General features: G+C 43.1%; 1 protein-coding gene across 7 annotated transcripts in view; it reads left to right on the plus strand.

Moving 5' to 3' along the window:
• The window catches only part of SLC4A10 (solute carrier family 4 member 10), a 204,729-nt gene that overhangs the window by 133,484 nt on the left and 58,015 nt on the right, over positions 1-13,230 (plus strand). For 4 of the 7 annotated variants that reach the window (XM_056861658.1, XM_056861656.1, XM_056861662.1 and 1 more), the window contains exons 6-8: positions 955-1,143; positions 9,260-9,351; positions 11,536-11,634. In XM_056861658.1, coding sequence (XP_056717636.1) covers positions 955-1,143; positions 9,260-9,351; positions 11,536-11,634 — 380 coding nt within the window. The remainder of the gene's footprint in view (positions 1-954; positions 1,144-9,259; positions 9,352-11,535; positions 11,635-13,230) is intronic. The other 3 variants (XM_056861657.1, XM_056861660.1, XM_056861661.1) reach the window with 3 other exon arrangements.

Raw genomic sequence — 13,230 nt, forward strand, 5'->3', positions numbered from 1 at the left:
TCACTGTGGAGATGCCAAAGGAAATTTTAAAAAGTCTTCACCTGCTGGCAGAAAATGACAACAGGTTATACATGACCATTCATACCACAATTCATGACCATTCATACCAGCAACCCTCTATACTTGGTATGTTCTCACTGCATCTCCTACTTTACTGATCTAGCAACACTTGGGAGTGTTCCTCACTGACTTTGAGCGGACTGTTTAGTTTTTTAAATTGGATCTAGTTTGAAACTGGCTCCTCTTTTGGCAATGCCTTTCTGCTTGCAGCTTCTAACAAAAACGAATCTATCTAATGGATGAACGCGCCATGCTCTGTCTCACGAGAGTTTATGCTGGAATAAATTGTGTTAGTCTTCAAGGTGCCACTGGACTCCTGTTTTATTTCATATCATTTATCTTTCTGTTATCCTTCTCTTGGTCTAAGAAGCTCAGAGTTCTCTCTATACTTTTATCCTTACAAGAAATCTCTGTGTTATTTTAGGCTGAGGGAGAAAAAGAAAGAGACTGGCAGGAGGTCAACCAGTGAGCCTCTGAGCTCAGTGGAGATTTTTACCTGGGTATCTTCAGTTCAAGTGTGACACTTGAACCACTAAAGTACATGGTTGTTATGGGATAATACATAGATTGTATCATGGTTTATGCTCTGACTGTGTTTTATGACTAGGTATTTTTTATAGTTTGTTTTTAATGATTTTAATGTTTTTTATATAAGTTTTATCATGTTTGTGAGTTGTCTCTGGAGAGGTGGTGTAACATTTTCTCAGTGAACAAAGAAATTACAGCAGTCTCCCTTGACTCTCAGATTTGTAACGTCATCTGTGGATCATATTTTACGTTAAATGTTTTAACTAAGTAGTCATCAGTACTGCTGGTTAGTTTTTTGGAGGCGCTTGTTGATGGTTGGCTAATGACGATCTTGACACCTTATAATGGTTATCTTTCACCTTTCAGACATGATCCTCGATCAACAAGTAAGCTCAGGGCAGCTCAGTGAAGATGTTCGGCACAGAGTACATGAAGCATTGCTCAAACAGCACCATCACCAGAATCAGAAGAAGCTAAGCAATAGGATCCCCATAGTGAGGTCTTTTGCCGATATTGGCAAGAAACAATCCGAACCTCATTCCATGGACAAAAATGGTAAAGTGTCAATACTATTTTGTAAGGGTTTCTAAACTTTTCATTACCTATGTGTCAAACAAGCAAGGGATTTGGTTCTAAGCAGCAAAGTGGTTGGCATCCCAATCTTAAGGTTGTCCACTGCCGCCCACGGCATAACAATTTTGCAGGAATACCACACATAACATTATATTACCGCACATCATAGTAGAATGCATGTTTCTCTGCATTTTCCCTTGCCCTGTTTAAGATCAGCTGGACAGAACAAGTTAAGAGCTATGAGACATAGCTTGGCAGTGATGGTCCTGGAATCATGAGGTATTATGAGAGCCGGTGTGGTGTAGTGGTTAAGTGGTTAAGAGAGGTGGTTTGGAGCGGTGGAGTCTGATCTGGAGAACCAGGTTTGATGTGGAGTAGAGTGGAGTAGAGTGGAGGAGGCTAATCTGGTGAACTGAATTTGTTTCCCCACTCCTACACACGAAGCCAGCTGGATGACCTTGGGCAAGTTACAGCTCTGTTAGAGCTCTCTCAGCCCCACCTACCTCACAGGGTGTCTGTTGTGGGGAGGGGAAGGGAAGGTGATTGTAAGCCGGTTTGAGTCTCCCTTAAGTGGTAGAGAAAGTCGGCATATAAAAACAACTCTTCTTCTCTTCTTCTTCTTTTCTCGACAGTTGGTTGGGAGGGAAGGCAGCATGGTATAGCCAAATTCCATCAGATCTTGGTAGTTAAGTGGGGTTGGTACTTGGCTGGGAGACTGCTAAGGAAGACTCTGCAGAGGAAGGCAATGGCAAACCACCTCTGCTTCTTCCTTGCCTTGAAAGCCCCTTGCTGGTGTTGGCTGCAACTTGACGACACTTTATACACACAGCATTGGGTACTCATAGTGGCTTACAGCATCATTCTCCCCTCCTCCATTTTATTCTGACAGCAGCATCCCTTTGAGACAGGATAGGCTGAGAGAGAATGATTGGCCCAAGTTCACCCAGTGAGGTTCCATGCCAGAGTGAGTATTTGAACCTGGGTTTCCCAGATCCTTGCCCAGTGTTCTAGCCACTACAGCATGCTGCCTCTCATAAGGGTATTGATGAAACCTTCCAAGCTGGGAAGGAGCCCTATAAACATTCAATAGGGTATGCAAGGCCCTCCTTTTTTGTCATGTGCTTATAAGGCTGTACTGTAGTCTTTTTCTGTCTGGTCTCTCTGGTCAGGTTATGTATGTGTTATAGTTGTCTATATTTAATTTTATGGCTCGGTCGTGAATTATTTTCAGTAAAAATTATAGACCGTTATGTATCTGAAGTATAGCGGGGAAGGAATTCCTCAGATAAACACCTTGCCATGCGATGTGAATGTAGCTGTGCTTATGGCATTTCCTAACCAATTAAGTGCTGGCACAGCGAGGCTTTGGGATTGGGGTGGGAAAGGACTGAGCTTTCCAATCCAATTATCTCATTATCCTAACTTTGAGAGGCTCAATTAAGAAACGTTTGTTAAAGCTTATCCTTGGGTCATAAGACTGAGCTCAGCTGGAATCAGTGGGCATAGTACAGGTAAGCGGCTCAAGGGTTGTGACTGAAACGCCTTAGGTTGTGGTTCATGGTCTTTGTAAAGCTGTTAGAGTGGCACCTAAACAGTGAGAATGGGAAAACCAAACACTGCATGTTTGTATCCTGCATTCTTAACATACACCTAACTTTATGAGTTGGCTTCAATGCAACTGCAAATTTTTGAAGTTTTTTGATGGTCTTTACTAAATGGAAACAAATATTTCCAGTTCCATTAACAGCATTTTCTTTTTGGTGGATTCCAAGGAATTCTTTGGCGATTCACTTGGAAACCACAGCATGGAGGTGCAGTTACGAATTTTGGAGGGGCAGGCAGTCTTATTAGAGTAGCGTTAGGGGGCTGCATAAACTTGTGTTCAGGATTATGATTTAATGAATTCAATGCTGTAAACCACCATAAAAAAAATCAACACTGCCCTTTTGATGCTATATAAAAATAGCAGCAAATTATTAGCATTTTCTTAGCTGGAAAATAATCTAGATTTCAGTGTGTACTTTTCTGAAATATGGTATCCTAAAGCCATGGCATTCTATCATGTTTACTTTATTTATCCGGTAAATGCCTCATTGATGTGTGGTTATTACTGAGTGAGTAAGTCTGTGTCAGCACTGTACCTCTTCATACTGCAGGTAGGAGTTTGCATGACTGTTTGCATGACTGCTCCATATAAAAAATAAGCCCTGGCCACAGAATATAACATGACAGGAATGAGGGTTCTAGTCCAGACCTTTCCCTGTCATGCTAGTTTTCTCTAGTCAAGGAATTTTGGAGGATGCAGAATATTTAGTCATGTGAGTACCCATCAGCAGTGTATGCTGAAGTAGTACAGCTTAAATTTTACCACCTAAGTGAGACTGATGCTGCAGACTCCTCAGTTTTATCTCCCATTTGGAAGTAATAAATAACAGTTGTAATGGGCTTTATTCTCAGTACCAAGCTGCACATTAGTCTATAACAAGAGTTGGGTCTGGGGAACCGGAACCCAACTTAGATTCCCTGCAGCTGCTGTGTAGCTTGTAAAACAAAAATAAAGAGAGCCCAAATGGGCTTGGAATTCTGTCGCCTGGGAGGAAGGGCTTCTGCCTTCCCCCCAAGCCATTTCTCCAGCTAGGGTGGGGGGAGTTATTTCCCCATTTTTGCTGCACCTCGTAAATTATTTTGCTCTATGTGGAGTATTGAAAAAATGGCCATCAGGTCAATGGTGTGACATCACTTCCAAGAAAAACCTGGCAGTAACATCTCATCTTTCTAGAAATTATCAGAAATTCTGTGGTAAAACCATAGAGTTTTCAGTGATTCCTAGAAAGGACTAACATCACTTCCAGAGAAAACCCAGAAGTGACATCACACCATTGCCAATGGCTGCCTCCATGTCCCCATCCCTTAGATCTCCCCCTGGTTGCCAGGCTTGACCTGGCAACCCTATTTGGTTCTCAATTTTGAGAGTACAAAGTTTTCATCTGTCACCATTTTGCTTATCTGGAAAGAAGACCAGCATAAATGTAAGACAATCTCCTTAAAAAGATTTTAAAGAAAGGTTTTTTATTACTGTATTGCATGCAAATTAAGGACAGCTCCCTGTTTTTGTAGAAAATAAAATAGTATTTCTCTTAGACAAACAAGTTAATTTCATTTCCCCCTTCTTCTAATGGACACTGATCTTTAGCAGAATACCCTTTCTTGCTAGTAGTAGTTTAGGATTCATATAGTTATAAATCATTTACTGTATAGACTGACAGTTTATCTACAAAGTGCTGAGTCAAAATGCAATAGAAGGTTCATGGGTAAATCCTTGACTTTTTCCATCTAATGGATCTTGGGTGGAAAGTGTTAGGGGGAAAAACTCATCATTTTTATTTTATTCATTTTGATATTTATACAGTTTTCCTCTCCAGTGGGGACCCAAAGCAGCTTACAGCATAGCTATCCCCTCCTCTTTATCCTAACAACAACCCTGTGAGGATGCTGGGCTGAGAGAGTGACTGGCTCAAAGTCACCCAGTCAGCTTCCATGGAAAAATGCAGATTTGAACCTAGGTCTCCTAGAGCCTAGTACCACATTCTAACCACTAGACCATGCTGTCTCTCATGAAATTCTGGAGAAAAACAGCCAATCAGAATGGTCAGTACTGAGCTTGATGGTCCAATGGTCTGAAACAGTATAAGATAGCTTACTTCAAAGTATTTTATTTATTTATTATTTCACTTTGTAGCCCTCCCTCCCCGGCAGAGAACAGCCATAAAATCATCACATAATAAAATAAATATATCAATAAAACAATTAAAATACTAAAACACAGCGCAGAAATCTAACTATTAAAACCATGCATGGCGCATAAGATCATAAACCATTCGCTGAAAGGCTGTAAGCAGGGAGGACCCCACAAGTCACTGCATGTGCAGAATCAATGTTGAAGAAAGAAGGAAGGGGAGGTAGGGAGGCCAGCACAGATAACAGCTGCGGCTGCCCTCAGTTGTAAGCCTGGTGGAAAAGCTCTGTTTTACAGGACCTGCAGAACTCTTTCAGATCCCGCAGGGCCCTGATGCTACCAAGCAGAGCGTTCCATTAGGCTGGAGCCAGGATTGAAAAGTCCTGGCTCTCGTTGAGGACAGCTGCACATTTCATTTCTAGGGGCGGGGACCACAGCAGATTAGTATCAGCTGAATGTAGTGTTCTTCAGTGGGTATACCAGGAGAGGCGGTCCCAAAGATACAAGAGTCCCAGACAGTGTAAGGCTTTAAAGGTTAAAACCGGCACCTTGAGCCTGATCCAATAGTCCAGCTGGAGCCAGTGCAGAACACGAAGCACTGGCTGTATATGATCTGGGGGTGAGGTCCAGTAAGGAGCCTCGCCACCACATTGTGAACCAGCTGTATTAGTCATAACATATTTGTGAGAAAATGCGGAGAACTCCTTAGAAACCAAAGCTTATATGTATTACGATACTGACATCCTACATTTAGAAAACAGTGGGCTGGACCCTGCCAAATTTTGCTCTCAATCTCGCCATCCCACATAGCTCTTTACCCATGCAGGTACCACGATTCCCAGCATAGCCTTCTTGATAGTCAAAGGAGACTCCCTCCTTCTTTTATCACCAGTGGAAAAGATGGTTGGATCCAACCCCATTTCTACCAACCTCCAAGTAGGGCCTGGAGATCTCCTGATATTATAATTGATCTCTGGAATACAGAGATAAATTCCCCTGGAGAAAATTTGCTTTGGAGGATGGAATGTATGGTGTTATACTCTGCTGAGGTCCTTCCCCTTCCCATACCATGCCACTCGCAGACTCCACCCTCAAAATCTCTATGTATTTCCCAACCCAGAGCTGGCAACCCTACCAATTTCTGTTCAGAGTGGCTGACTGCCAGTTGCATAAGGATAATAATGTTAAAATCAGCCCAATGAAAAGGACAATGAAACTCAACAAACCAGCAGCAAGCAAGCCATTTATTTACAAAGAGAACGAGACCTAACAAGACTTAAACAGATCAACCAAAAACGTGGTGCAATAAAAATGGCTGGTGTCTGAACACCAGCAGCTAAGTAGTTAGTTGAGCCTTCCAGTAATGTGGTGCCACTAGTATATTGCCCTTAGTACATTGCCCAGTTGTCTACCTAGAAATTATGTACCAAGTTTGAGGCTTACAAAACATATGCAACCTATTCAGAAATATCATTACACTGTATTCCTTGAATCTTTAAGGAGGGCCAGATTAAGGTTGCCAGGAGCCTGCTTAGGGCAGGGCAACTCCCACCTCTTCCCTCCGTTCCCCACCCTTGTTCCAGTGGGCAGCATGAGGAAAAGGGTGGGGGGACAATGCCTCTGACATTTTGACATCACTTCCAGGTGATGAACTAGAAGTGATGTCACTCCTTCCCACCCATGTAGTGCTCTAGGAATTAATTCGATCTATGGCATTTACCATATTGTTTTGGGGATTCCTGGATTGTTGCAGGGGCCATGATGTCACTTTCAGGTCTTTACTCATGTGTCATCAATGCATTAGCAATGCTTTCCCCTCAGAAGCCCCATCCCCAAACAGCTCCTGGACCTGGCACCCCTAGTCAAATTTAAGAGGCCTCATAGCATTACCAAACAAATGTGTGTTTTCTTAACTAATTATGTAAAACTTGAAATGTAAACATTTTTTTATTTAGAGACCCCTCATAATTTGAGGCCCCAAAGGGTATCTTCTTTAGTTTGTGCGTAAATCCAGCTCTGTGTTAAAGCCATTACTGGGTCACCTTTTTTGCAGCCTTGGAACAAGTTGAGGCATCTGTTCCTTCAGTAGCCAGAGCAACAAGTCTTCTCTATTTATTTTTGTTTTCTGTTCATCCTATTCAAGCTTACTACCTTTGCTCATGAATTTCTATTAACCCATAGTTTTGATATAAGGGTCATGTATCTCTTAATCATTTTTCGCTTCATAGTAATCCTTTCTTCTCCCTGTGTTCTTGTGCCCACAAGTAACTGTATGTAACTTGAACTCTGCTATTGTGTAAGTCATCTTCACATTGCTTTATTTTGCTCTGTCTTTGTTGTATCTGTCTCTAACAGGCTCATCTCATCTCTGTACCTCCCTCCCTCATCTTCTAACCTTGGGTTCTGTAAGCTCCTTGAAGGTCCAGAGGTAGTGTAAAAAAAATCCTATATTGCATGAGATTTAGACCAATTCAAATGTTCATTCATGTTTCACATCAGTTTTCTTCCAGCGTGAAGTTTTTCATGGTTATCTTAATCAATCTCCTGATTTCCAGAATCCCTGATAACATTTTCCAGAATTTTGTGAATAGTAGGCCAACACACAGTTGGGCTCCTTTAGAGACACAAACATAAATGCACACACGTACAGATTCTCTTAGGGGTCCAGAGAAGCCCTGGCCACTTCCAGCTTTTGAGGCCCTTAGCCATAATAAAAATTAAAAATGATGACACATGATAAGCAAAAAACAAGTTGTGAAACATAATAAATGTCCCCCCAAAACGTGTGTCTAAATTTTAGGCCCCCTTTGTGCTTGAAGCCCAGGTCAAATGGCCCTCTCTGATTAAGGTTACTTATACTGTGCACCCAGCTTACTGGGGGTAAAGGCAAGATGACTGGGGAAGGCACTGACAAACCACCCCACAAACAAAGTCTGCCTAGGAAACGTCGGGATGTGACGTAACCCCATGGGTCAGGAATGACCCGGTGCTTGCACAGGGGACTTTTAACTTTACCTTTATACTGCCTTAGCAAATGCCAGGAGATTTTGATGTACGGGGAAGGTGTCTGGGGAAGGTATCAGGGGAAGATGGAGCTTGGGGAGGATATGGCAGCACTTCTGGGTGACAATCTAGGAATTTCCACATATCTCTATGATAAAAACCACAGGGACATGGGGAGATTCCTAAAGTGTCACTATTTTCCTGCCATAGGGTTGCCAGGTCCCTCTTTGCCACTGGTGGGAGGTTTTTAGGGCAGAGCCTGAGGAAGGCGGGGGTTTGGGGAGGGAAAGAACTTTAATGCTATAGAGTTCAGTTGCCAAAGTGGCCATTTTCTTCAGGTGAACTGATCTCTATTGGCTGGAGATCAGTTGTAATAGCAGGAGATCTCCAGCTAGTACCCGGGGGGTTGGCAACCCTAAGAGTGATGGATTGGGCCTAAGTGTGGGGGGATTTACCCACGAGTCATGGACAAATAGCAAGCCTACACACATACATACCCACACATTCTTAATGAATTTCTGACATAATCATTTTGTTTGGCTGCTATCTTACAATTTTTGAAGGAAACCAATCAAATAATAGGTTCAATTAAAAATGTGGCTGCTTCAGACCATAGACCCATCTAGCTTAATACTCTGGGCATATCAAAATTACCAATATATGTGTTTTGCTATCAATTCAAATGTCCTGTCCCCTAACGATTCAAGGAAATTGTGGCTTGGTAAGAGTGCAGAGAATTATTTAACGGATACTTACCCATTCTCTCGTAACTATATTCCAAAGGAAGAAAGATGAAACAGTCTATTAAACAATTTTAAGTCTATGGAAACACATTTACTGTGATAACATTCAGGCACCTTTCAGTGGTTTCATGATGGTGACTTAAATACAAGTGGAGGAGGGATCCCTGCTAAAGCTATAGTACAAGTTGCTGGCTGCACCAACCCTCTGTAATTGGTGTACTGGACTACTGATAGATCTATTCGATTTAAACTCACAGACTCTTCTCCTGCTCCTCAGTCTAGTTATTTAAACTAGCTCTAATTCATTTCAAAAGTTTTGCGTAGCCAAAATATATTATTCTGTCCTTACAAGTAGTGTACTGTTTGCCTTGCTGAAATGTTACAAAATAGTCCCTGGCCTTTTTTATTCCAATTCATATGCACAGAATATGTGTTTTGCCTATGCTGTAAGCTGCCTTGAGCTCCATTAGGAAGAAAGGCGGCTAATAAATGTTTTAAATAAATAAATAACTATGTGAGTTCTCGAATTTGAATGGCTACTCCACTGAATGTTTCATAGCTGTATACATAATTGTATACATAATTGTTAGTATCCTGTAATAACAATCTTTTTTAGCAGGTCAGATTGTTTCCCCCCAGTCTGCACCAGCCAGCCTTGAAATCAAGAATGATGTAAGCCGAGAAAACAGCACAGTTGACTTCAGCAAGGTAAAACTTTACTGCCTGGAGAAAGTGAACATTTGTGTAGCAAGCATGTTTGTGAAGTAATTCATGTTTAGATTAGTGTTGCACATTGTTGACTTGTATGGCACAGATTTTAGTTAAAACAAAAGGGGGGGAACTTTAAGAATGATGGAAGTAAAGCTACCAGGAAATCATGTTTTGGAACATTTCTTTGCATACTACTATGAGGACATCCTCAATGTTTAGGAGATGTTGTAGAAATATTACCTTGCAAGCCATCCTTATGTCTCAAAATGGAACAAAGGAAAGATTACCATATATACCCATGTATAAGCCGACCCGAGTATAAGCCGAGGTGCCTAATTTCTCCCCAAAAATGGGGAAAAATTAGGCACCCGCGTATAAGCCGAGGGTCGGCTTATAACCCCTCTCCCCCCCGCAGGCTTACCTTCAGGCCCGGCGAAGGCGGTGGTGGCGGTGGTGGGCCCCCCAAGGCGGGGGGAGCCAGGCCGCGCGGCCTTGCAGCGGCCGCAGGATGCTTCCCCCGGCCCTTCCAGGGCGGGGGGAGCCAGGTGTGTTCGGCGGCGGCGGCCACGCGGCCTTCCAGAGGCCGCAGGATGCTTCCCCTGGCCCTTCCAGGGTGGGGGGGGAGCAAGGTGTGTCCGGCAGCGGCGGCCGCGCGGCCTTCCAGAGGCCGCAGGAGGCCCTCACAGGGCGCTCCTGGCCGAGGGAAGCCGCATGGGCCCGGCAGCAGTGGCGGCGGCGATGGCGGCGGCGGTAAGTTGCCCCCTCTCTCCTCCCTCCTCCCCCCTCCCCTCCCCTACCGTATTGACCCGCGTATAAGCCGAGGCCGGCTTTTTCAGCCCTTTTTTTGGGCTGTAAAACTCGGCTTATACGCGAGTATATACGGTAACGTATTTCACATCAGAGAGGAACAGGCATTTTCCACAACATAGAGAGAATGAGAATTTCTCCCATTTGTAGTTGTGGCTGCTTAGATAACAAGGGATTAAAGTAGCCCGCTAGCTGTACAATCCTAAACAGAGTTACCCCCTTTTAAGTCCATTGAAGTCAATGGGCTTAAAAAGGGTATAACTCTGGTTAGGATTGCACTGTAAATTTCTGAGAACAAAAGATGGCTCTAGTCTCATTTTATCTCAGCAGTAGGCTACTGGGGGTCTTTGGAGAAGATATTCACAGCAAACTCTTATGCACTGGACTTCCATTTTCAGCACTGTGGCTGTTGTGTATTCCTCTCCCACTGGCTTCCTTTTTCGGAGTCCATCTCTACTAACAATGCAGTCCTAAGGAGAAGTACTACCTTTTAAGTCCATTGAGGTCAGTGGGTTTAGAAGGGTGTAACTTTGCTCAAGGTTGCCTATGTAGGACTAGCTGGTTAGCCAGTGATGGTGGAGACCAATAGCACTTTCAGAAAGGCAACTTGCTAGGCAGGCCCCAGTAGTCGATGGTTAATACTGTAGAAGCTGAGGATTCATAAAACTGATGTCTTCTCCTAACTCTTGGTCATAGGTGCACCCAGGTTTCCCATGTTGCATTTTCAGAAGCAGGGATGGCTTGTGAAGGAAGTCCCAATTGGTGAATTGGGTTGGAATTCTCAGATTATATATCATTTTTAATTACTGCAATGGTAATTCATAGCCCTTGCTGCTGGGCAATTTCATTGCCTCTGACATAGCAGGTCAGGAGAAAATGGCTTATTACGTATTGCATCTGGTTTCTCTGATAAAGCTTTGTCAGAGCCAAAGATCTGATTTTGTTGTCCTGTCTTCTACATACTAACTGACTGAGCAATAATACTAAGAATAGTTTTTCGCTACATTCCTAACTTAGTTTTTGATACTTCGTTGCACATTACAAAAGAGCATGGCTGATAAAATAATGCATGAGAAAAGAAAGAGGTCAATGGTGTTTTAGTTATTGAAAATTTCGCTGGAGTGGGAATTGTGCGAAGCTATAGCCCTGAGAGTGGACCCCAGCTGGGTCAAATGAGGATCCAGCAAGACATCTTGAACCAAGATTCCGTTCTCTTAGAACTGATGCAAGAAGTGTCTGGGCTCCGTTGCTGAATATGCCATGCAGTCAGCGTAATGAAGCTAGAACTAGTTATGTGCTTGCTCCATCTGGTGCCAGACAAAATATGCGAAGCAGCCTTTTGTACCAGCTGAAGTCTGTTAATTGTGCGTGCAGGGACTAGGAGACCAGCAGAAAGGGCATAACAGTAGTCTATTTGGGATGAAACAAAGACATGAAAAAGGACATCCGCATCAGGAAGAGAGAGAGAGAGAGGTGAGGACACACTCTGGCTATCTTTCTCACAGCGATTGCAAGCAGAGTCTCGGGCTTTTCTATTTGCTAATGTTAGTCCCAATTTAAAACATGTCATACCAGCACAGCAGTCAACAGTTTAGACACACTAGAACAAATACACAATATAATTGTATAACAAAAACTCTTGTCCTACTCTGAAGGGTCAACATATTTAAAGCACAGACTTTTAAAAATTACAAATTTTTTGTTATCCAGGTGAATTGTCACAAAAATCTCACAAATTAGGCTGTCCCCACCACCACATATAACTTTCTCACATAGTAGCAAAATGTCAGTCATTAATAGCAAGTTCAAAAAGGAAGCTGTTGCAGTACCTCTGAAAAGCACTGGGATCTGGGCTTTGGAGCCCCGCCTACCTTGAAATGGGCAAGAAAATAGATATGCAGAAGGACTATGTCCTTCTCCTCCACCCAAGAATGATGAAGACTCCATAGCCTGGTACAGATGACCCCCCCACCCCCCATCTCATTGACTAACTGTGTGTGGAGGGAGAGCAGACATGAGAGAAGTTGGCCCTCCCTCTGTGCGATTGAATGAAGCAGTTTTGGTGGCTGCAGCATCTAACCCCAGCCAACAGAAGATGAACTTCTGGATGACCATTTTTTCCTAGTGGAATATCACATCTGTTTCTAGAGGGATCCATCCCTACACGTTGATCACCTAATATATATATTTGTGCTTGAAAAACAACTGGTAGATTTCCATACCTGCAATTCGTGAGGCCCAGTGGCCACCATTACTTCCTTGTGTTACATGGAAATGGTTTCTTGGAATACATGAAACTGTCAGAGTCTCCTTCATGATGACTAAACGTGGGGAGAATGATCAATGTTTGGCATTGTTGGGTTAGTTTCACTTGCTGGCCAACTATTTTTGGATTGGGTAGAAAATGTCTGTTAGATTCCTTTCCCCTCCATGACAGAAGCCCCTAGCAGGCACAACAGTAGACAATAGAAATTAGCATAGAGACCCCTCCCCACCACAGGTCCATGCTCATCTGATGTCTTCCTATCCTGATTTTCTGTCTGATCCTTGCAATATGACAGCCACAGTTGCCAAGGTGGCAGTGGTGGTACAACACAGGCTGCAAAGAAATACCTGGGGTCAGATCCAGCCGGCTTTTCTACAGGTGAAAAAAGGAGGAGGGAGTCCCCTTTAGCCAGCTGTGGAGAGGATCATCAGATACGTGTGGACAAAAGACATGTGGTACAGGGAACTGAATGGAATTGAGTGAGGTTAAAACAGAAGCTGGCAGGCTTAAGCAAAAAAGTTGCCAACTTTTGGACTAGAAGAACATAGTGAAAGTGTAAATATTTTCACAAGGTAAATGCTTTGCTCACTTCCAGAATTACTGTGCTTTACTCACATTGAAACCCAGGAAGGCTGTTATTCAAATGTGTAAGGAGGGATGTGGGAGCAGCCTGTTATAAATACATCACTACATGGCTTCCTTTCCACCAGAACATGAGGCTTCAATTACACTGTCTTTCAATTTTTTTAAAAAAACAACACCACTCTACATCCTTTCCAAACATGTACATATGCTTGACTCCA

This window comes from Euleptes europaea, chromosome 15 (assembly GCF_029931775.1).
Source record: "Euleptes europaea isolate rEulEur1 chromosome 15, rEulEur1.hap1, whole genome shotgun sequence".
NCBI lineage: Eukaryota > Metazoa > Chordata > Lepidosauria > Squamata > Sphaerodactylidae > Euleptes > Euleptes europaea.